The 24,063-nt window shown below is 34.2% G+C and overlaps 4 protein-coding genes across 7 annotated transcripts; 2 read left to right on the top strand and 2 right to left on the bottom strand.

The window, feature by feature from the left end:
* Window positions 1-1,627: 1,627 nt before the first annotated feature.
* LOC127246714 (uncharacterized) lies at window positions 1,628-3,252 on the bottom strand. The gene is made up of 2 exons (XM_051268239.1): window positions 2,997-3,252; window positions 1,628-2,521 (listed from the first exon to the last, which is right to left on the bottom strand). The coding sequence occupies exons 1-2, from the start codon at window positions 3,124-3,126 to the stop codon at window positions 1,983-1,985; spliced, it is 669 nt and encodes a 222-aa protein (XP_051124196.1). The 5' UTR covers window positions 3,127-3,252; the 3' UTR covers window positions 1,628-1,982.
* Window positions 3,253-6,199: 2,947 nt separating this feature from the next.
* On the top strand, window positions 6,200-8,603 carry LOC127247005 (probable flavin-containing monooxygenase 1). The gene is made up of 4 exons (XM_051268700.1): window positions 6,200-6,796; window positions 7,177-7,429; window positions 7,524-7,690; window positions 7,780-8,603. Exons 1-4 carry the CDS (start codon window positions 6,320-6,322, stop codon window positions 8,473-8,475), a joined length of 1,593 nt encoding a protein of 530 aa, XP_051124657.1. The 5' UTR covers window positions 6,200-6,319; the 3' UTR covers window positions 8,476-8,603.
* Window positions 8,604-8,805: 202 nt separating this feature from the next.
* Window positions 8,806-11,331, top strand: LOC127247006 (UDP-rhamnose/UDP-galactose transporter 6-like). 2 transcript variants are annotated; one of them, XM_051268701.1, is made up of 6 exons: window positions 8,806-8,938; window positions 9,213-9,444; window positions 9,633-9,817; window positions 9,917-10,117; window positions 10,251-10,412; window positions 10,484-11,331. In XM_051268701.1, the coding sequence occupies exons 2-6, from the start codon at window positions 9,315-9,317 to the stop codon at window positions 10,784-10,786; spliced, it is 981 nt and encodes a 326-aa protein (XP_051124658.1). In that variant the 5' UTR covers window positions 8,806-8,938; window positions 9,213-9,314; the 3' UTR covers window positions 10,787-11,331. The 2 variants fall into 2 exon arrangements, with proteins under 2 accessions (XP_051124658.1, XP_051124659.1); XM_051268702.1 differs by having other exon boundaries at window positions 8,910-9,022.
* LOC127247003 (protein GIGANTEA) lies at window positions 10,875-19,331 on the bottom strand. 3 transcript variants are annotated; one of them, XM_051268698.1, is made up of 16 exons: window positions 19,168-19,331; window positions 18,198-18,235; window positions 17,854-17,944; window positions 17,545-17,616; window positions 17,215-17,269; window positions 16,983-17,125; window positions 16,546-16,817; window positions 16,361-16,416; window positions 15,644-15,884; window positions 15,419-15,569; window positions 14,974-15,183; window positions 13,336-14,871; window positions 12,536-12,604; window positions 12,110-12,328; window positions 11,758-11,850; window positions 10,875-11,582 (listed from the first exon to the last, which is right to left on the bottom strand). In XM_051268698.1, exons 3-16 carry the CDS (start codon window positions 17,938-17,940, stop codon window positions 11,283-11,285), a joined length of 3,504 nt encoding a protein of 1,167 aa, XP_051124655.1. In that variant the 5' UTR covers window positions 17,941-17,944; window positions 18,198-18,235; window positions 19,168-19,331; the 3' UTR covers window positions 10,875-11,282. The 3 variants fall into 3 exon arrangements, with proteins under 3 accessions (XP_051124655.1, XP_051124656.1, XP_051124654.1); XM_051268699.1 differs by lacking the exon at window positions 18,198-18,235; XM_051268697.1 differs by lacking the exon at window positions 18,198-18,235 and having other exon boundaries at window positions 17,854-18,177.
* Window positions 19,332-24,063: the final 4,732 nt, after the last annotated feature.

The following is a 24,063-nucleotide window of genomic DNA, read 5'->3' on the forward strand; positions in this document are numbered from 1 at the left end:
ACAGTAAATAAGACAAGATATTTATTGCTCCGATTCAATTATAAATCAACTTACATCCAAAATATAATACAAAAGAAATGGCCTAGCTTGTAAAATACCTCAACAATTTCACGATGTTACAAATGTCGTACTAACACAACAACCATATAGGTCAGATGTCCTTATAAACCAATCTTCAACGAGGAATAAAGTATCAAACGTTCATTCAAAACATGGAGTATGGACACTAGGTGAGAGCGTTACACAATACTTCACTCTCAACTACTCTGCATTTGTCCGGTTGAATATACAACTTCTGAAAACTGAATTGTAAAATTTCTCATAAATATTATTTGCACTGAAATAGGGTGAAGTTAGGTATCCATACAACTGACACGGTTTGACCTTCCCATAAAACTCCAATTTGTCACTTATATGGCCATGAAAGTAGGGACAAATGAGATAGCGACAAATTCCACAGGTCTGTAGCACGATTGCGACAGTAGTTTGTCTGCAACACACTTATCCCAAATGGAATGAACATAGCAAATACAAGTGGGGAGAGATTCGACCTTGCCTTAAAAATCAGCTTCGTCAATTGTGTGGACTTGGTAGATAAAACAAAGGAATAGAGACAAGCAACTTCAAAGTATGTTGCACAGTTACAATAGCGATATGTCGGCAATAATTGTTTAGTAAAAATAGACGTATTTGCCACAGCATGAAGAAAAAAAAATATTTGTCCATATTTATTAAAATAACTTAGGGATATTTTCATTCACGTACCATAAAAAAAGTATAGTGTACCTCTCTTAACCCCTTTATATAAAAGATTCCAATATATGTAGTCTACCTCCCCTAACCCCTTTATATAAAATATTCCAATATATGTAGTAAAACTTTTAAAAGTAAAAATTAAGTATTTGGTTTGGATTCCAAAATTGAATTTATATTACTCCTATTTGGTTGTGTTTGTTTGTTGGTTTTAATAATTTTTTATTATTACAATTTTTTTTTCTCAAAAATATCTCTTTTTTTAAAATAATTAATTCAATTTAAAATTTTATTTTTTTGTCCATTCAAAATTATCAATTATATATTATAGTTAAAATAATTACATATTAATATCAAAATATTTTTAACTTTTATCTAAAATATGAACATATGCCATTACATATATATACATAAAGTTCAATATCAAAACAATACACATTTGCATTAACCAATAAATAATATTAATTATAAATCTACTATAAAAAAATTCAAATGAATAATTTTGTCCGAAAATATTATTTAAAATTCAAATTATAAACTCAAAACACATAAACTAACACAACCTCGATGTTTATAAAAAAAAAATAATATTTTTTTAATAAAATCAAAACTTTGAAAAATATATGTAAAAATAGCCTAAAAAAAATCTGTCACGTAAAAGATGGCTCGATAGTGTGGGGTTGGACTTATGATGGCTCGATAGTGTGGGGTTGGACTTATTACTGTGAAGTGGTTTGTTAGTGTGACTTGCCCATCGAACCTAATTTGCAAGATATTAGGTTTGACTGGGAGTTTACCCTTGTGCATACACAGATAAAATAGTATTTAGCAATGAAATAATTTACGACACACATGCATAAATACAAATATTGGTATGCTCATTTTTCCAAAGGTTCCAATCCACTATTTATCCAAGGTGAAAATTGCAATCGCTGCCCTTCTCAATAATATAATGATTATCTAACCTAAACGAGCAACACATACATACAGATAGGAAGGATAACAAACATATATATCGAAAAACAAACTTATGAAAAACAATCTATCTTCCCTCGTTTTCAGCATAAACAAGGGCACATAACAAATACAACCTCCACCCCAACCCCAACCCCAACCCAACCCCAACCCTGCAAATATTACTTAAGAAGTTTGATTCTTTAATTACCATCATCATCATCATCTAATCTGCAAATCCCACCAAGAAACAAAGGCACACAAGAAATTGGCAACTAGATTTTCCTCACCCTTCTAACACTACCTTTCCTCTGTGTAACTCCAACAGATTTCTCAGCTATATTCATCGGTGGCAGCAGCGGCTTCTTGTTCTCCTTCCTCATGCTGCTGCTCCTCAATGAGTACCTCGGCGTCGGGGCAGCCCTCTCTGGCGTGGCAGCAGCAGCCACTGCCGTCATCTTCCCCCGGCTGCTGTACTTGCTAGCCTCTCTTTTCATGGCTGACTCGACTCTAACGCCGAGATCATAAGCAGGTTTCTTCTCGTATCCAAACTCTGATTCGCTCTTCTTTCTCCTCAGCCTCTCGTTTCTTCTAGCAGAATATTCCTCGTAGAACCTGCCCCTCTCAAATATTGAGCCTGTTTGAACACCAGGAATCTCACCATCGTATATGGCACCATTTCTGGACCCGAGTTCCTTGTACACCATATTAGCCAGTTCCTCTAGTTCACAGGTTATGCTATGATACTCTGGTCGAAGCTCGGATTTCCCAGTGTCTCTTGTGTGGTTAGACACCTTGGAGTAGGAGAATGACCCTGTTTCTCACAAAAGATTCGAGAAATTGTCAAAAAATCAAAAAACATAACAAGTCATGGAAAAACAAGAAACCAAATTAAATGCTTGAAACGTTTTAGTTTATAAAAACTCATCCAAACCAATTACAAATCAGAATTACTTTTTATCATTCTTCTGTTATCCTTAAATTTAGACAATTGCCACCATCTTCTTTCAAAATCACTTCGAAAAACAAAAGAACAAATCCAAACAATAATACAGATTAATTCAAGAAAAAAAAAGTCACAGATTGTTCAAATCAAAGAAAATTCGGGTAATTAGAATTCATCGGCACAATTTCTGTCCATTTCCCCTTCGTTCACCCTCAAAATCACGACAAATATTATCGAACATCACATACAACAATCATTGACAAAAATGAAAAACTAATACAATAAGAAGCACAAAATAACCACATCCACACATATTCTGGAATCTTCATGGATTCAAAGTTACCAAGCGGGGAGCGAACAGCGCTACTGGCGGCGGGGGGCTGAGGAGGTTTACTCCGAGAACGAAGCCGAATCGGAGATCTTGCAGCAGCAAGTGGCGGTTTCCCGCTCGATCTCAACATCATTTTCGACATTTATAAGACGATGATCCCAACCAGGCTACAAGCAGAGAAGCCGATTTCGATCCAAGAAGACGATAGAAAGCAGATGAGTTCGGCGGAGATTGGAATCGCTAGGGTTTCTGTTTGAATTTGACAAAGTCTCGAAACAGTGTTGTGGAAGTCGGGTTAGATTGAAATCCTTTTTTAAATGAGGGGGGAGCGCTCCAACGGTTATATTTTTTTTATCCGACGGTTGTAACGATTCATTCGAAAATGAACGGTGGAGATGGCAGTGATATATGTTATTACATAGTAGGTTAATGTAATTACCATAATTATGACCATCCTATTTTGTTGATTAGAATAATATTTGAAGGATTTTATAACACTATTAATTATATATACAGTAATGATATCACACAATCTTTGAAAATCAATTCAATTTCAATTAATTATTGTGTTATAAAATAATATAAATGTATATTAAAAAATTTAAAAGTACAATTATATTTAAAATACATAAATAACAAACAATTGTTATAGATTAGTGTTATATAATAAGTATTGTTATACTATTGAAAAATTCAATTCTGTGGCTTGATACTAATGGGCTGAATCGATATATATATATATATGTTCTAATTATTTTTTTTCATATATTATATATTATGTTGCATTTGTTCTTATTACAAATAAAAGATAATCACTATTTAACTAGATATCTTTTTTAATAAAAATATTTTTTTTATACAAAATATTATATTAAAATAATAATTAAATAAATTTTTAAATCTTCAAATAATTTGTCTATTATACTTTAAATTTTACTCTAATATTTCAATTCACTCCAATTTATGTTATTTTTATTCCTTTAAAAAGAATGTTTAATGTATATCACTTTTTAAAATTTATTTTAAATAATTAATATCAAGGTTGATCCTGACTTTCGAAGAAATCGAAGCTTGGAATAACAATAAAAAATTCTTAAATATATAAATAATATGTTTTACATATAACAAAATATAAATAATTAAATAAAATAATTTTTTTTGTAGGATTTTTAGATGCAAAAATAGTATTAAATATTAATTTTGTCTAATAATATAATTCTAAAATTTAAGCCAAATTTTTTAAAAAAATTTAAACTCATTACTTTAGAACTATAAGTTCTACCAAGCCATGTCATTTTAATTTATAAAATTCAAATAAGTTCCATATATAAATATTATATATATAACATAAATGTATAATAGCTCGTGGGTGGCGTTCTCTCACTTAGTGACTTCATTAAATTGTTAATTTACATATGTTAAATTTTATTCAATCTTTGACCTTTGATACTTTATTTATTTTTATGGCATGAATATCAATAAGGTAACTTACTAATGAATGATTTGTGACATATAAGATTGATTTTATGATCACGAATATATCTTTCACACTGTTAGATCATTCCTTTTAGTACAAATATGTTTACGTTAATCGACCAAAAGCGATGTTGGTTAGCTATCTTGTATGTACATGAATAAATCATTATATTCTTTTAAATTTAAATTTTTAAGTACGATGATCATTTAACAAAGTATTAGAATAAAAAAAATTTGTATTCAAGTCCCACGGGACTGTTCTCATTCATTGTCGTCCACGTATAAAATTCATAGGTAATTTATGTCCATATTTTACGTGAGGGGACGTATTAATTGGTCTTCTCGTATATAAATAAATAAATAATACATATACTCTAAATTTTTAAATTTTTAGGTAAAATAGTCATTTAATATCTTTAACAAGCGATTATGTAAAAACTAAAAAAATAGATAAAAAATATGATGAATGGAAAATTGTAAACAAAATTAACAAAAACCAAACTAACGCTTGCCTTGTATTGTTTGGTGTCACGGTATCTTTTTCTAATATTAGATCATCTTATTTAAAAATAAATAAATGAAATACAAATTCCCTAAGAGATGACTTAGTAGTGTAGAGGTTGAACTTGTGCGCACTTTCGGATAACGAGTGCGGTTCCCATGTTATAAAAATAAAAAAAAATAAATGAAATACAAGAATGCATTATTACTATGATTTAATAAATAATATTTTGAACATTGATACGGCGGCATTGTATTTAATACTTGGACACCAACTCGTCCCTACCTACGTGCGCAGAAATATTCCAATATTGTTCAGTGCCACCCACTTTCCAAATTAGATATTTATTTGTTTGATTGTTTTTTTCTTTTTTTTCTTCTTCCAAACAATTAAAGTATCTTAAATCAATTTTTTTTTTTTATTTAAAATATTATATATACAAGAAAATCAATTCTTCATCCAAAATATTATACTAATTAAGATACATTAATTAAAATTCTATTTCATTTGCTATTATTCTCAAACTCAAAATAATTAACTCTTGACTCATTTAGAAAATCTTTATATATGTTAAAAGTTGTTGTTGTAATAAGTTGATTTACAGTTGAATTGACAAAATGCTTATCTTATCTACCTGGTGAAAAGATAGGACTTGACTTCCTTCAAGGGGTTGACTTAGTCACTACAAAATCAATACACACACATTGACACACTTAAATAATTAATTAATTAAGTAGTAGAAATGGGACCCACCAAAATCCAATTCATCTTCCCAACTATCAACAACCAATCCAATAAATCTATCGCGTTTGACTTTTGAAATGAGTTAAATGCACCTCAACGTGATCATTTCCGAGATATTATTCCTCCGTCCGGATACCATGTCCACGTTGCCGTTTCTTTTCGTCCCATATACTATGTCATTTTCCTTTTTTTTGAAAATGATTACACACTTTAATCTCATTTTTATTTTTTTAAATTTTAATTAAATTAATTAATTATCTTAATTTTAATTTATAATTATTTTTACTAATATATTTTTAATTATCTCCTAAAATACCGTATCTACGGTGTAGCAGACATTATCTGGAAAGGAGATACTAGTGGAGTATTTATTTATTTAATTATTCTAAGGTGTCTTCTTGTCGAATAGTACAGTCAGACTCAGTACAATATAATATATAAACTTGTTCAAGTGGCTGCTCTCCTGTGTTAATGTAAATGCACCTAATAATACTACTTAAATTAATTAGCCAGCACTTATATATATATCTTCACAATATGTGCATGTTTCCATGCATATATGAAATAAAATTTATTATTTTTTTTTCTAAAAATAAATAAATAAATAAATTCCATGAATAATTCCACGAGTCGTAGAGCATGGAGGCCGGAAAAGATAGCGATCATCGGCGCCGGCATAAGCGGCCTCCTTGCATGCAAACACGTCATCGAAAAAGGGTTCGAACCGGTGGTTTTCGAGGCCAGGAATGACGTCGGCGGCGTATGGTCGTGCACCATCGAATCAACTAAGCTCCAAAACCCAAAAGGGTATTTCCAATTTTCCGATTTCCCGTGGCCGAGCTCTGTCGAGGAGACGTTCCCGGACCATAACCAAGTTCTAGACTATCTCAAGTCCTATGCCCTCCATTTCGATCTCATCCCCTTCATCAAATTCAACTCTAGGGTTCTTGCCATAGATTACATGTCCGACGACGATCTCGACATGAGATCGAATTGGTACCTATGGGGTGGCACCGGCGCAGCCTTTTCACCGAAAGGGAAATGGAACGTCGTCGTCGAGGATGCTCTCCATCCATTGAATCCACCTAAGGTATTGAACTTAGAAGTGAAAAAAAATACTAAATTATCGAATAAAAAAAAAAAAATATATCAAAAAATATCGAATTTTTTTTTTTTATACGATCATGATATGTAGCTTGAAATTTTTAATAAAATATTACGATATTTTTAGTATAAAGTCACAAACCATCGTAATTGTATTTGTACGTCCACGTGCCTTCATGCACTCAATTTTTTTGTTTTCTAACTTATCAAGTTTTCTTAATATAAAAATAATTAATACTATTATATCTTTATTTTCTATTCAAATCATTATTGTATATAATTATTTATTTCTAAATATTTATCTTTTTATGTAATGGTTTAACTATTCTTAAACTAGTATAATTAATTAATTAAATTTCATTTCAGGTGTATAAGGTAGACTTTGTGCTTCTATGCATTGGAAGATTTAGCGATCTTCCTTACATGCCCGAATTTTGGAGAGGAGAAGGCCAAGTTAGTGAAGAGATGTTGAAATTCAATGGAGTTGTAATCCACTCCATGGACTATGCTGCCATGGACAGAATTGAAGCTCGAAAACTCGTCGAAAATAAACGAGTAGCCATCGTTGGGTTCCAGAAATCGGCACTTGACATCGCAGTCGAACTCGCCCAACTCAACGGTAGTATATATATAAACACATGAACCACAAAATTAAAATTAAGAACCTCATCGTTAATTCGATAGATATCATCACATTATAAATAATAATGTAGGAGTGAAGAATCCATGTACATTAGTCCTGAGGAGAGCACACTGGTCGGGCCCTGAAAATTTGGTGAGATTCAGCTTCAGACACTTCAACAGATTCTCAGAATTTATGGTCCACAAACCTACCCAGGGCCTCCTCCTTTGCTTTCTCGTATTTATTCTTTCACCTTTGGTAACTTACCTTACCCAATTATTATTGTTAGCATATAATATTCAAACAATTATTATTATTATTAACAGTGTCTTCCATTGAATTCGCAGCGATGGATCTTCTCAAAAATGGCGGAATGGTATCTCCGGTGGATCTACCCGCTCAAAAAATACGACATCGTCCCCACCCACTCCTTCCTCGAGCAGATCTATTCCTGCAGATTCATGGTCATGCCCGACCAATTCTACCGCAAGGTCCAAGAGGGAAGTCTCCTCCTGAGAAAATCTCGCGTCTCGGCGCTCTCCGGCGACTCCCTGGTTCTCGCCGACGGGAAGCCTCCGGTGTCCGCCGACGTCGTCATCCTGGCCACGGGGTACAAGAGCGACGAGAAGATTGCCAACATGTTCACGTCAGTCCACTTCAAGAAATGCATAATGGGATCGTCGTCTCCCTTCTACAGAGAGTGCATTCATCCCCGAATTCCGCAGCTGGCAATAATGGGGTACTCTGAGAGCCCGGCGACGATATTTACCTTCGAGATGAGAGTGAAATGGGTGGCCCATTTTCTGGCGGGGAAGTTCCGGCTGCCGGCGGTGGCGGCGATGGAGGAGGAGGGGCGGAAGTGGGAGGAGAACGCCCGGCGGTACAGCGGGGGGAGCTACAAGAGGTCGTGTGTGGGGGTGATGCTGCAGATATATTGCAACGATGAGATTTGTCGGGACATTGGGTGCAGTCCTATGAGGAAGAAGTGGTTTCTGCCTGAGCTTTTTACTTGCTATCATCCCCACGATTATGCAAATGTTTAATTTAATTTTATTTGATTTGATTCTCTCTCTTGTGTGTAATAAACAAACAGGGTTCTTTGTTTAATGTATACTGTTGACTTGAATTAAATCCAATTTGGGATATGTTGTAGTAAAAATGAGATCTTGATTACTCCATGGATGGATTATTCCGCAGTGGCTTCATTCTTCTTCTTCTTCTTCTTCTGTTTTTTTATTTTATTTTATTTTATTTTAGTTTTTTGGTTCTGTTTTGAAGATTGGAGAAGGCATTATTATTCCATAGGGATTTGAGTTTGGGGCCAAACCCTAATTAATGGCGCTACCTCATTCACATCACATGTCGTATTCGTACAGCTCGGTTCCGTATACGTACGTGTTTAGAACGTACGTATTGCATCAGCAGACGCATCCGTCTATTACTCGAGCTGCAGAATTGGAATTCACGCCAAGAGCACCTTCCATTCCGTTATAACCTCGAGAGCAGGTGCGTTTTCTGTGCTTAATTTTGATGCAGAATTGTCGAATTGGGGGTTTCGACATTCTAGATCCGATAATGAAGATCGAATTGGTGGGTGTTGGAACTTGGAACTGTGCTTCAGACATGATAATCTTCGATTTTGCTTGAAGTTTGTTTTAGTAACTGAGCTCTGTAATTTTAGGTTGCAGGATTGAATTGAATATAGTGTATAATTTGCAGGTTCTATGCTTTGATCTTCTGTTATATACAATATATCGTCATATATGTGGTGCTTGTGCAGGAAAAGTTGTATTGAATGTGGTGGTTTGATTGCAAGTTTATGGTCCTGTGAGGGTAATTTTACCCCAAGGACTGTAATATCGATAACAAGAAGAAATCGAAAATGCCACAGGCAAGCAAAGCCGAAAAGAAGACTGCCGTTGACGCGGCTGCGTGGCTGTTCAACGTGATCACTTCAGTCGGGATCATTATTGTGAATAAATCGTTAATGGCTACCTATGGCTTCAGCTTTGGTAATTTTAATGCGAACTATGAGTTGGTTGCGAGTGATTTATGCATTAGTCTTATTATACAGAGCTGTTTGAAAATTTTGGTGTGAATTTGCTAGCCTTGATGAACTCTTGGGATCCATTTCATGTTGTGCCGTGATTGATTGTCCAGAATTTCTACTTACGACATTAATTTAGTACAACATTTGCAGCTACTACACTCACTGGAATGCATTTTGCAACAACCACATTGACGACGGCTGTTCTGAGGCGTCTAGGCTACATTCATCCTTCTCACTTGCCATTGCCGGAAATTCTGAAGTTTGTATTATTCGCAAACTTCTCCATTGTGGGGATGAATGTAAGCTTGATGTGGAATTCTGTGGGATTCTACCAGGTATCTATCTTATGTATCTATCTGTCGATGTAATCAAGAAAAGAACAAACAGATTCTACCATTACATTACTAAATGTGATGCTTACTTATGACTATCAGATTGCGAAACTTACTATGATTCCCATGTCCTGCTTGTTGGAAGTTGTTTTTGACAATATCCGGTATTCGAGGGATACTAAGCTTAGCATCTTAGTTGTACTCCTCGGCGTTGGCGTCTGCACAATCACTGATGTGAGTGTTAATGCCAAGGGATTTGTTGCGGCGCTAATAGCAGTCTCGAGTACTTCTCTGCAACAGTATGTAAGTCTTGTAACTGTAATGGAAATCGATCTTAGGCTGTAATGACTGTTGTGTTTTTAACTTACCAGAATCGAAATCTCTTACCATATCATCTTCTACTGCGATTTGCCTTTCGTGGGCATTGTTTTTGCAGTATGTTCATTTTCTTCAAAGAAAGTACTCCCTTACATCCTTCAGTCTTCTGGGGCACACGGCGCCAATCCAGGCTGCATCGCTGCTGTTGATCGGGCCTTTTCTGGATTACCGGTTGACAAACAAGAGAATCAATGCCTTTGAGTTTCACACGCCGTCTGTTGTAAGCAATTCAGCTATAAAAGTCGCGACTTTTTTGTATCTTTTATGTTGCCTTTACACTTGATTCTGCAGGTGTTTATTATACTTTCGTGTACCATTGCCGTGGGGACGAATCTCAGCCAGTTCATCTGCATTGGAAGATTCACGGCCGTCTCATTTCAAGTACTCGGTCATATGAAGACTATCCTCGTGCTGGTACTCGGATTCATATTCTTTGGTAAAGAGGGCCTCAACTTGCAAGTAGTTGCCGGCATGGTGGTTGCTGTTATCGGCATGATCTGGTACAGCAATGCCTCGACGAAATCCGGAGGAAAGGAGAGGAGAAGTCATGGAGGATCATCGGAATCTTCGGAGAATACCGATGAAAAGGTATGAAGAAGCTTCACCACAAGTCACACACTAGATACAATCAATTAAGCAATTCCCAAATTTTGTTAATTCTTAGATGCATTACATTCTGTAGTGAATTAATTGATTAAATATATAAGAGTCAAATATTTAAGGTGATGAAGAAGGAAGATCTGGGTACAGAAACACACTGAATTTATTACACATACTTAGGAAACGTCTAACTGATGCTGAGGAACCGTTCATATCGACACACAGCCCAAAACTCCAGTCTATATTGGTCAAGTCAGTAGAAATTCATATCTTAAGAAAAAGCACAAGCATTAATACCCGGCCGTAGTCGACACTGGGTGGGTTTGGGTATAGCCTGGATCCATCTACATATCATGATGATGTTTCCACTGGCTCCGGCTCGGTGGGAATTGTCGTAGCAACCAAAGTGTGGAACGTTTAGTGTCCTTCGAACCAACGGGCAGCCCTTGCATAATCATAGGAAATATGTACCTTTTTGTGGAGCTGTGTTTCAGATGGTTATAGTACAGCCTAATTCCTTGGCAGCAGCATCGACAAACTGAATGGGCAGGCTGGTTGCGAGCCGGCTATGGGCTTCCCAGGTCAAACACTTTTCGATATCAGCTTGCCAATTGGTGATGCCTGCATTCATGTAATTGTAACGGGACTCGTGGATTCCATTGATATTCACTTGTTTGCTCTTTGATTTGATTGCGCCCGCGTGTAGAATGGCACGAAGAACTGATGTACTGAGTGCACGGACATGGGCACTTGGGTGAGAGACACATCGAACTGTTGCAGAAAGCCGACACTGCATGTGATAAACCATGGCAAACTTGTTACTACTGAAGCTTTCACCAAAAGCTGGCACAATATATTATCAAAATCTTTTATCTGAAAATGGGTATAAATTCTAGAGATTTTTGGTTTTCTTTAGGTAAGTATTTGGACTAAAAACCACAAATATGTTAGGAGCAGCTTTGTACCTTCAACAGGTTTGAAAGGCCATCTGCAACTGCCAAGCCAGATTCTCCCCATTCAAGCACTGGTTGAACTGCTCGGGCCGTCACCTCCAGCAACTGTTCAATTTTTTGAAGGGACGAGCAAGTGAATATACGGTACACAATGAAACTAATACAGATTCTCAGAAGTACAAGAAATGATATCTACACTTCAACTTTCAAACACAAAGAAAGGTAAAGTTAAATGGGAAAAGCCCCTTACGAATTAAACTAGGGGTGGGATTGGGATAGATATCCAATTGGATTCCTTGTAGGGTGGGAATAAGCACAATGAAATATTAATTAATAGGACAAAAGATGTATTTGTTAACGTTACCTCCAACTGTGGTAATGTGCAGGCCTCTCCATCAACAAGCATCCCATCTGTGGCACGGAGGAGGACATCTGAGGCACTAGCAAGAATTACCAATGACTCTGGAGCTTCATGGTTTCTCATTAACTCAACAATCACTTTCACAATTCGTTGGTTGATCCTCCACATCTTTTGGCCAAGATCATCATCCTTTGCAATCCAAGGTTTCAATTCCCTCTCGGCCTGACAAATAAATACATCCAAGAAAGTGACTAAACAAACAATTTAGTATGGACTGAAGCAAATGTGAACTCAGATGTGTTGTTTAGACAAGTGATATAAAATTAAGATTGCTTTTACATGAACATATGGTGATGAATGTCAATCTGAAAGCATATTTCAGTTCTCAAAGGATTCAATATGTGAGTTCTAGTAAAACAAAATCTGGACCTGAAGAACAACGGCTGTAGCAGCTTTTGCTGGGGATGCTGATACTACATTGCAGAGTGCAGCAACCACCTGTCATTTTGTAAAAATCAATCGTCATGTTATTAGCAATGTAGCAACAGGATAGTGTTTTCAAAAACTTCTATAATATCTCAAAAATGCAATGTAAAAGCATTTACATGCACATCAACCATATATCAGACCCCAACAGATCCTACCCCCCCCCCAACCCGTATACAATTGTCCACAGGGAACCAAGACCTCGTAGAAGATATCTTACTCATACCTCAACTTCCCAACAACTCAAATTTAAAATTTCTATGTATTTTTTAGTCATGAGACACATTCTTGAAAAGAGAGAATTTAACTAGAGCAGTCTAACGCAGTAATTCAACATTCTGTAGTTCCATATACTTCTCTGACTGAAGAATGTTCTCTTTTTTCTATAATTTGGACTCACAGTCGTCCAATCCAGTAAAAGGATCATACTCCCAAAACTATTCTTTTCAAAAACTACTTTGTATAATACCCATCAGCACCCATTTGAAAGCTAGGCTCCAATGCAATGACACTTGGGTTATTAAAAAACAACTAGCTTTTACCCTACTTAAGTACTGGCATCAGCATATCTAATTGGTTCCTCTAACCTATGACATCGATAAACTCAGATGTTAGAGGTAAGTAGAAGGTAAAAATAATTAAATTCACAATTTACCCTGATATTATGCCCGCACAACAACTCCCCTATATTATTACATGTTGGTTTTTCTCTATTAGTTATTATTAGTTGAATCTTCACATACCTGTCTCCATCCTTGTTGAGCAGATGTGCTTTCAGCAGTTGGTTGGATTTCCGGTGATACCATCAACTTGTGCCAGAGCAATGAAACAACAGAGAAACATAACTCCTGTTTTTCTACAAGCACTGACTTGAGAAGAACTTGAGCACTGCAATTGAATCCTATATGCCTATCCATTGTCAAAAAGTTTGCTAAATCCGAAGCATCTGTAGGAAAACTTGCAATTCCTTTTCCCATTGTACACCTTCCAACCTCACAGGTACCAGCATTCTTATAACCGGCCAATGCTTCAGATATAGGCAACTTTTCACATGGTATTGAAGACGGCTGACCTGATTCTAGGTGGAGACAACTGGAACATGTGTTGAGCTTTTTTCCATGAAAACAAGAAGCAATTACTTTCGGTAGTGGTGCATGCAGTAAGTGTGCCTCCAATGGTTCTGCTTTGTTAACGATGGACGCAACAACTTTACTGTGGATGTCAATTAGATTGAAAAGCGATGATGCTCTAGAGTGAATTTCGTTGTCCCACTTGCATCTTATCAGAACAGAAAGAGCTCGCATGCAAGCCTTTGAACGTCTGAACAAATCAGAGACATGTGCTGCAACCATAGCAGCAGCCACTATTTCATTTGAACTGTAACTCCATGATGTGCCAATGGAAGATGGTTTTAGAGAAAAAAGTGCCTCTAGAATTGTTAGCATCCGACGAGTATGGTAAACAGCTGAATCAACACCATTACGAAAATCACTGGATAGGCCATTTACTTTTGCAGGCTTAGCTAAATCACCAAGACTTCTGGCATCTAACTGTTCACATCCTTTTGAGATCAAAGGGAAGAGCTGAAGTTCGCAGGATAAAGCACAAACAGCCGCAATAACATAAGAATCAAATGCAGCTACCGGACCCTGTTTCTTTCCCTGTTTACTCTCCATGTCTCTATTCTTCCCATTGAGTCGTTTTGTATCTTCACCTGATTCTTCAGAATAAGAAATTTCACCTTTGGGTCGCTTGCTGCCATTGGGCTGTGCTTCATGGCTAACACAGACTGTTAAAACAACAAAAAGAAGGCGAGAGGAAAGCTCTACTGAAGCACATGAGTCTAAGAATAGGGAGTGAACCATAGTACGGAGCTCAGCAACAGCAAGGTTCTTCGATGCAGAACCAAATATATATCTAGTTTTTCTAATTTGTTCTCTAGAAAACTCAGGCGGAAACGTCCTCTGCAGTATTGCTTCAACAGTAGCAACAAATATCTTCATTAGACAGGTTTCAGATGGACTTCCACGAGGAAGATACTCAAGTACTTTAAGAAGAGGAATGTATAAGTTCCATGATAGTATAGGAGGTTGCAAAGGAGTTGCAACTATAATCTCAGGAAGATCAACAGCCGATGAGCTCAAAGGAATCAAACCATATGCAGCTTCCCATATCGTACATATCCTCCATTCAACTTCTGGCCCATGTGCACAAAGCATCGAAGCAATCCCTTGAGCAGTTGCTTCTACTGTAGCTTCGGCTGCAGGCAACTCTCTTTGCTGAAAGTTGCAATATTGGATTAAATATAGACATGAATATAGAAAATGGGGCAAAACATTAATGGAAACTACAGGATTCAAAGATTGAGATAGATGAAATACCTGCTTACGTTCAGATGAGATATAACCACCTAGAGGTTCATGCTGAACTTCAATACCATCAACATGTCTTAGTGGAGGAAAAAGTAAAGCAGGTTGAGAAAGTATTCGAAAAAGTAAAGCAGCTGCAGAATCTGCAGCAATTCCAGCTCGCATAGACATTGCAATCCCAATTGCTCGTAAGAAATGCAAGTGCATCCAATTTCTTGGAAGCTTGAACAAAGAAACAAACATCAGAACTTACATACTGCTAAGCAAAAACAACTCTTCATGAGCAGACTAATAAATATCACAGCAAACATAACCATTTTATGATGACAAGGTGAGAAGGTCTAACTTTTAGTCCTTGTATAATCATCTTTATAACTCAATATTGCACTCATATGTTTTTCATATCATCAACAAAATAAAGGAAGAAGAAAGGGAAAATAAAGGGATCTAAATTTACCCTCATTCCTGTGGCATAGTCTTCTGCTGCTCGAAGAAGTTCCACTAGTTGCACGGCAGCATCAAGTGCATCTGGAGCCCAGGATGGTGGAGCCTCAAGTAATCCAAGAAGCAGCCTTTGTGTGGCACTCGGACTAGCAATTGCATAGTACCTGCGCCAGAAAATGATATATGAGACAATGATGAATCTATTGTAGCCTCTGATAAATGATTGTTGGGAACTAACCTATGGAACAGACGTGCATAGGGTTCAAGTGCTGGAAGACCAGCCACAAGATGCTCATCCATAGGTGTTGTTGGCGGAGGAAGTAGAAGTGCAGGGACAGCTGCTGCAGTCAAGGTAGCTGTTTCATAACGAGTAACTTCCTCATCACACACACTAAGTATAACTCCAGCCCCATTAGCAACAGCCCATCGTGGAGTTGATGGCATAAGCTGGGGGTGCTTTCCAGATCCTCCAGAAGATGCTGACAATCAAGTAATTAATATTAGATATATGTGTGTGTGTGTCTATCATGATCTATCAGTTGAATAAAATTCACTGCTAAAGAATAATGTTTCGTAAATTTGCTAACAAGATGTTTTAGTTTTCAATATATAGAATTATAATTAACATGAAACTAAAGGAACATACTACCATCAGGAAGCAAGCTTAATAATAGGTTTCCACCAACATTAGGTGAAATCCCTAGCAGTGGAAACTCTTAAATTGCACTATAAGAGTCAGTACATCATTTAAGTCATGTTGTGTATAAGGACAGATAGTCAGTCCTACAGATACAGAATGCCAGATTAGGTAAGACGTGAAAATAAAAAATACTAGAAGTTCAGCATGGGAAGTTGGAAGTGAAATTCGAAAATTCCAAAAGGGCAGATTAAGATCATGCATATAGTGGACTAAATGGAGAACAAAATAATAATCATCCTACAAAATTATACTGACCAGTTGAAGGTGGCTTGAGTTCTCCGGCTGCATATTTTCCCATAACACCTCCACACCTAAATGTTTTAAAGAAATATGATTAGTTATATGAAATTCAAAACCTTGAAAGCACAAGGCACAAAACTAAAATTGAAGCTTAATTAGCCATTTCACAACTTTAAGCATGTGATGTCAGTCTCACTCACCATCGAAAATAATCACTTCTAATACCAAGAGGTGCAGCAAGCAATATATCGGTTATCCATGGAGACAATGGCCTAAATGGTTTCCTCTCTGGTTGCGTGGGAGGCAATGAAGATTCTTCATCAGTTGATTTACAAGTCGAAGCATGGCTTCCACTGCTGTTTCTATCTGTTTCACTTTCCTGACATTCCACCTTGTAAATAGGTCTGTTGTAATGTGTCAAAATTCTTAATATTTCCCCACACGCAAGGGCCCATTGCTCTGAAAACTCATTCTGTAATTGCAAAAGGTTACCACCGTCAGATTTCATTTAACATAACAAAAAGTAGCTCAAGCATTCTTATCCCATTTCGAGCAACAGAAATGAAGAGCCCAAACATGGTAGCTTTGTATAACATGCATGGAGAAAATTTAGATTGTAGATACAGTGTATTACTACCTCACTGTTGGGGCAAACGAGAGAAATGAAAGAAGCAAATGGGGGATCACTCCGATCATATTCAAATGTGCCATCGATAATACATGAAATAATTGGCAGAATAACAGCATGGCCATGCTCTGGATGGTGAAGAACAAATGTTGCTGAAAAGTGAAGCAAGTACTAGGTCATAAGTGCAGCCCAAAGTATTCTGCAAACAATGTGAAACAATCCAAGCATGGTATAAACGTACCAAGAACATCATCAAAAAGTCTTCTCTCCTTCGATGGATATCGACTTCGGATGAGCTGCAGTACCAGTATGCACCATGACTTAGAATATTTTCTTAGAAGCCATTTAAAAAATAAATTAAAATAAAGGTATTCTATAAAGTGAAAGACAAAAATAATTAAAATTAAATAAAAATAAAAATAATAATAATAATAATAATAATAATAATAATAATAATAATAATAATAATAATAAAAGGAGAAGAAAAGCTATTTCTTGCTTTATCTCCATATATAAAGCAGTCCAGAAAAAAAAAAAAAAAAAAAAAAAAAAAAAAAAAAAAAAGAATTACCTCTGCTATGTCGTCAGGAAATTGCTCTGAGGTGAATTGGCCAAAGTACTCAACATAAGCAGTAATTTGAGCCTACAGTAATTTACATTTGTTTATGAAGTTAAGAAAATGAACAAGGGTAGACTAAATATTAAGGAAAAGCTACAAAGTGATACACTGAAAAAAATATAAAGTACAATTGGCAATTAGGGAAAAATCTACTGGTTAAAACCCAATTATACAAAAGATATATGAGAATCTGTGATTCAAAATCATGCGAACTTATATTGAACAATTTTTGGCCTAAACACAACCAGTCCCAAAGCATACCTTCCTTTGTTCTGTGTCTTGCGGAGGCGGCCAAAACAATGAGGAAAACTGCAAACTATCAATCCACTTTTCATTTGAAGCTGCCATAAAACTTTTAATTTGAAACAAGATGGTCACTGTCAGCAAAGCTATCAATTTCACCAATCCAGGATCAAAAGACTATAATTCAGCATTTTTTTGAAACCCCAAAAATAGAACCGTTCAGATTTTGAACAGTTGATGCGGGCTCCAATCTTCTAGTCAAATATTAAAACTAGTTTATAGCATGAATACTTTCCAGGATTCCATACAGAATAATCTGAGAGTATATAGTATGCCTGTGTCCTGCAAAATAATAAAATTACCAAATAATAAAACTCTTCAGTCAAGCAACACCGATCGCCTAGAAAGTTGAAAGACAAAAGACACAGGATGAGATCAGAAGTACAAATTCAAGAAAAACAAATAAATAAGTAGAAGAAGAAGAAGAACTTCCATAGACAACAATAAGAAAATATTTTGAATAAACATAAATCAAACGTGCCAATCCACAATTCACCTACAAAAGTTCTTCTTGCAAGTTATATTTGTGGTTTGGTCGGTAGAAGGAAAAGGAAAATGGTAAAGAAAAAAACAAAACTGAAAGACCAAACTCCACTGTTTCCCCCAAGAGAAATAGTAGTTTCCTAGCAATTTCTCTCACTAGGATCCGATTTGCGAACATATCCCTCGCAGCAGAAAACACGGAAATTATAACTCTATAAAGCACACATCAAATTCATTTACACCGGAATTAGACATATGAGAGCGAAATCAAACGCAGTACCAATTGTAATGCATCAATAGATCTAAAAGCATAATCATTCAATTAGAAATCACAGCTAGTAAACATAGAAAAAATAAATAAATAAATAACTATTCAAGCCAAATGAATTTCCTTGTACTATATGAAAAACTAAACCAGAACGAGAGCTATCATCATCCCCAAAATAATTAATCACGCAAGCACATAACACATCCTGTGGCTAATTTTTTCATTTCCGAGAACTAAAACTAGATCACTCTCCACAGTAAATTTCACTTGACCTAAATTTCAATCAATTAACTTCTACTTCCAAGATGAGCAGAGTTTCAACATTCTCTCAAATAATCCAACAACGATCACTCATACTACACACAAATCACTTCATTAACCTTAAGAAAATTACTAAAAAAATCAAACAAACTCACAAATCTTCAACCACACAAGCTAACCAACGCAAAAAATATCTTCTCCAAAATTAAATAAAATAAAAACACATCAAAACCCTTCCCCGACCGAAAAGAGGAGCATACCGGAGTTCAAAATCCTCTGAAAATCCTACTGCAAACGGATTCCTCTGCTCGGAAATTCAGCAGCTGGTAGCAGAATATTTTGGGGGGTAAGATATTGGGTGGAGAGAGATTGGAGAGAGAAATGGTAGAATCGCTAGAGAGAGAGAGAAGAGAAGAGAAGGGAAGGAAAGAGGAGATCTTTAACTGGAATGTCTCACGTGCATACGTGGCGATGATATTTTCCTCATGCCTCGCTTGGCCATGTAAGCATCCATCCATCCATCCATCACATGACATGCCATCATGCCATGCCCATCGCCTAATTAGTGTCCGTCCACGTTATCGCCAACCCTCATTATTATAATGTTATTATTTTTTAACTTTCAGAGATTAGTCCTTTAATTTTAATTTTTTTTAACAGTAAATTTTTAATTGGAATCGATGTTCTGTTTATACAATATACTTTTATTTATGTGACACTATTTATTTTTTAAAAAATATCTCATAAAATATATTTTTTTTCACAAAATATTAAATTAAATAATAATTTTTTATTTTTTTTAAATTTTTAAATTTTCAAAAACCTCCAAAGATTTCTATTTAAACAAATCCTTAAGATGACTATAGTTTTAAATTTATATTTTGGGTGTATTTGTTTGGGGGATTGGATTTTATTTCCACTATTCTATCCCATTTTTCTCTCCAAAATTATAAAATCAAACACTTATTTTTTTTTATATTATACTCTATTAGTATTATATTGGATTATAGTAAAAAAGACAAAAATACCCCTATTAGTATGGTGTAATATAAAAGTAATGGTATTTGTGTAATATATTGTAAATTGAAAGGGTATTTATTATGTGAAGTAGGTAGTACAATTACTAAATTAGGAAATTATAAGATGGACGAAAATAGAAAATAGTAACCTTTCAATGGGACGGAAGGAGTACTAAAAATCAATTTTACATTCAAAACATCACATCAACACCTATTTATATCACATTCGTACAACTATTCAAATTCAAAATTTTTACTATTCAAATCCCAACTCAAAATCCAAATTCCCAAAACAAACACACCATTTATTTATTGGCGCGTCAGATATTTATAATACTATGTTCTTTGGTATTTTATAATTTAAATACTAGTAACTATATTTTATTTATTTATTTTATATTTTATAAAAAAAAAATGAACCATTTAATTATATTTTATTTATTTATTTTATATTTTATAAAAAAAAAAATGAACCATTTAATTATTCAATTGAGCTATAAAATTTTGTATTTTATACTATAAATTTCTAAAATGTATGTAAATTATTTTGAATAAAGTTTGATGCTTGAAATTATGAAATAACTAATAAAAGTACTATTTTCGTCAAACATAAAATATTCGATTTATTTATTTTTTCATTAGTCTCACATAATATAATTTTTAAAATATAATTATACACTTTAATCTTATTTAAAAATTTATAATTTATAATTTTTAAATTTTAATTAACCTATTTAGTTATTTTAATTTTTTTATATAATAATTATTGCTCATTATATTTTACGTAATTTCATAGATCTACATTAACTTGAACAAAATATACGGGAAGGAGAAAGTATGTTTGTGCGTTGTTTGGCATCAATTTTCATCTCTTGACTTTGCTTATTTCAATTTGTTTATAAAATTGTTTAGGTCACTTAGTTCTATTTTCTGATAAAATATTGTACTTCCTCCGTCCCACATACCGTGTCTGCTACACTGTAGACACGGTATTTTAGGACAAGTATAATTAGTAGATAATTAAGAATATTTTAGTGAAAATAATTATTCGATATATAAATAATTATAAATTGAGATTAAGATAACTAATTAATTTAATTAAAATTTTAAAAAAAAATTAAAAAGTTTAAAATGAGATTAAAGTGTATAATCATTTTCCAAAAAAAAGAAAGTGACATTGTATGTGGGACGGACAGAAACGGCAACGTAGACATAGTATGTGAGACAGAAGAAGTATAAAAGGAAAGTGACATTGTATGTGGCGTAGGGATGCTCTTTTCAATGAAACCAAAGTAACAGTTACTTGTCCGGTAAATGATGGCCCGGTGTTGTATGGATTGGATTTGTGACCGTGAGATTATGGGTTCAAATCATCGATACCTAAGAGGTATTAGGTTCGACTGCGAGTTCCCAATTCAAACATGTCAATAGATCGAGAAAAAATAATTAATAGATAATGTACATATTTTTTTTTATAGTCATATTTTTAGAAATGTTGACAATGTTTATCAATTGTAATTTTGGAAAAAGATTATTATATTAAACATTTATTTTTCTATAAGACATCGTATTACTTTTTATTAGTATTTCAAAGTTTTCTAAAATTATATAATAATAAAAAAATGCTTAAGTTTGTGGTTTAGTCCCGAACTCCGGATGAATAATCACGTTTTATTTAATAAATTGTAGAACAAGAACAATATGTAGTGGGATTAGGGGGTGGGTGGGTGGGTGGGTGGAGTATAATTACTTATTGCTTGTGATTACCTTTTTTAGTAAGTTTATTTGTATTTTTTCTATATTATTAGAATAATTAATGATACCATATGTATATAAATAATGTAGAATTCTTATATGAAATATTATATATAATTATTAATATTTATTTAAAAATAAAATACAGGGCAAAAAACAGAACCAGTATTTATTAAGTTAAAGATTTGATTAGATGGTTAAATATTTAAGGCCAAGTTGCTGAAAGGTTTAATTGAGATCAATAAATAATTATTATAAAGCACTCAAGTGGTCACGACCCTTGTCTTCTTGCCTTTTATAATAAAAATAATAAATAAATAAATAAATAAAATCATTTCATTCTTATAATTATTTTGAAGACGTAATGTACATATAATAAAATTATTTAGACCATTTTCATTATATATATATAATTAATTAATATAATAAAATGAAATTGAGAGAAGAGATGGGTGGGGGTCCATTGACAACAATAAAATTAAAGCCTAAAGTTTTCCCTATTAATAAAATGAGCCTCATAATAATAATAATAATAATAATAATAATAATTGCAAAACCAGTTTGTGTCCAAATCAGAAAAAAAAAAAACATATGCCTAACATTTCTAAATTACCACAAAATTATGAATGACAACTAAGCAATCAAGATCAATAAATTTTCATTTAATTTAAAATTTAGTAACATTTAATTACTACCAAAAAAATTTCTCTGTCTTAACATATTAGTAGTAATATTTTGACCAAATTATTTACGAAGGCATCGGGCAGTCCGACTTGGATCGATCGGAGGGAGTAAAATGATTCCGTGGTTGAGAATGAACGGTCAGGATTCGCGGGCAGGTAAAGATCTGGTGCGGGCGGTGCACCACTAAGCCGAGATATTTTTGGTGCTCTCGCCCAATGGGAGTGAAGCATTTGATTGTAAGAGAGACTGTTTTTCTCTTTAATCAAAAGGTTAAGAGTTGATATGGGACACGTGGCTTAATCAGACTCGAGATTTATATCTCCCGCAGATCTAATTATTCAACTTGCCCATTTTGGGCCCACTTCTCATGTGCATCATGCATGTATGTATGTATGTATGTACTATGTATGATGACTTATTATATTATGACCATGGTTTAGTTGCCCTTACGAATATTCCTTCACTGATTATTTATTTTCTAATTTTTTTTATTCGTCTGTAATAATAAAAATAACTAGAAATAAAAAAAATAAAAAAGAAATAAATTATTACACTTATTTTTTTAAATTTTATTATTCTGACATTTTCTTATACTTTTGCGGAAGTGCGTTATTACTTTGGTGATAGCCAGTGGGATATTAATTACTTTATTTAAATCAGTCAAGATTCTTTTTTTTTAAATTTTTTTAAATATATATTTAAATTAAAATTCAAATTATGTTTACTATTATTCTTCGAAAATTAAACCCTAAATTTAATTTGTTTCAGTGTGTCATCCATGATTGTAAAATTGTAATGTTTATCTTTAACTCTTTAGTGGGGTTAGACTTTGTAATGAAAGTCAGCTTCAATATTAGTTTATAATTTATATTTAGTGCTTCACACATATAATTTTATCAGTTAAATAAATTTATCAAAGAATATATAAAATTGTAATACAAGAAAGAAACGTACCAACTTTGAGAACAATCTAGAAAGAACTATAGAAACAAGGATGAGCCATCATTGCTAATTTTCTAATGTAGAAATTTGTCAACTTTAGTGGAAGAAAATATAAACAAAGGGCAAAGTAGTCAATGGACGGTTTGGGCTGGCCCACTTAAATATATTATTTTATTCACTAAAATAAAATAAATTAAGGTAAATAATTTACCCTCGACAGTAACACCCATAACCAAAGAACTTATTCGCAGTTAAAAAATAATATTGGCCGTTGGATTGCCGACGTGGCTCCCTGCCAGCCGCCCACGTCATTTCAGAGCCACAGGACAAAATTTGGACGGTCGAAAGTCGAAGTTCCTTTGGAGACGCATCAAATGACACAACAAAAATATCAGATAGTGATTATATTATTTAATTAAAGTGATTATTGTCATCAGAATTCTGCTAATTATAAATGTAATATTTTAATCAATCATTGCCCAGTTCCAATCTGTTGAGCAAATTGTTTAGTACCTTGATGTGATATAATGTAATGGGCCTTAATTGGGCCTCCGATATGGGCTTTTAGAGTTCAGCTTTCAAGTCATCTAGTGGATCAGGCACAGATTGTCCAGCTCAATTTAATCCAAATCCTAATGCAATGTAATGGGCCTATGTCTGGACAAATTCACAAGATACTGTGTGTTCGTGTTAATTTCCCCAAGATTTTATTATTTATCAATTTGTTTTTTAAAAAAATATTAAATCAAACAAGTA

Source organism: Andrographis paniculata, unplaced genomic scaffold (assembly GCF_009805555.1).
Source record: "Andrographis paniculata isolate CXL003 unplaced genomic scaffold, ASM980555v1 Contig30END, whole genome shotgun sequence".
NCBI classification, from domain to species: Eukaryota; Viridiplantae; Streptophyta; class Magnoliopsida; order Lamiales; family Acanthaceae; genus Andrographis; species Andrographis paniculata.

Coding starts and splice junctions, on each gene's coding strand:
- LOC127247003 (XM_051268699.1), bottom strand. CDS start 17,940: ATGGCAGCTTCAAATGAAAAGTGGATTGATAGTTTGCAGTTTTCCTCA. Junction 17,617..17,853: donor AAGACACAGAACAAAGGAAG/GTATGCTTTGGG, acceptor AAATTACTGTAG/GCTCAAATTACTGCTTATGT. Junction 14,872..14,973: donor TCTCATCTGAACGTAAGCAG/GTATTTCATCTA, acceptor TGCAACTTTCAG/CAAAGAGAGTTGCCTGCAGC.
- LOC127247006 (XM_051268701.1), top strand. CDS start 9,315: ATGCCACAGGCAAGCAAAGCCGAAAAGAAGACTGCCGTTGACGCGGCT. Junction 9,445..9,632: donor TACCTATGGCTTCAGCTTTG/GTAATTTTAATG, acceptor CAACATTTGCAG/CTACTACACTCACTGGAATG. Junction 10,118..10,250: donor GTACTTCTCTGCAACAGTAT/GTAAGTCTTGTA, acceptor TTGTTTTTGCAG/TATGTTCATTTTCTTCAAAG.
- LOC127246714 (XM_051268239.1), bottom strand. CDS start 3,126: ATGTCGAAAATGATGTTGAGATCGAGCGGGAAACCGCCACTTGCTGCT. Junction 2,522..2,996: donor CGCTGTTCGCTCCCCGCTTG/GTAACTTTGAAT, acceptor TGTGAGAAACAG/GGTCATTCTCCTACTCCAAG.
- LOC127247005 (XM_051268700.1), top strand. CDS start 6,320: ATGAATAATTCCACGAGTCGTAGAGCATGGAGGCCGGAAAAGATAGCG. Junction 6,797..7,176: donor ATCCATTGAATCCACCTAAG/GTATTGAACTTA, acceptor ATTTCATTTCAG/GTGTATAAGGTAGACTTTGT. Junction 7,691..7,779: donor TATTTATTCTTTCACCTTTG/GTAACTTACCTT, acceptor TTGAATTCGCAG/CGATGGATCTTCTCAAAAAT.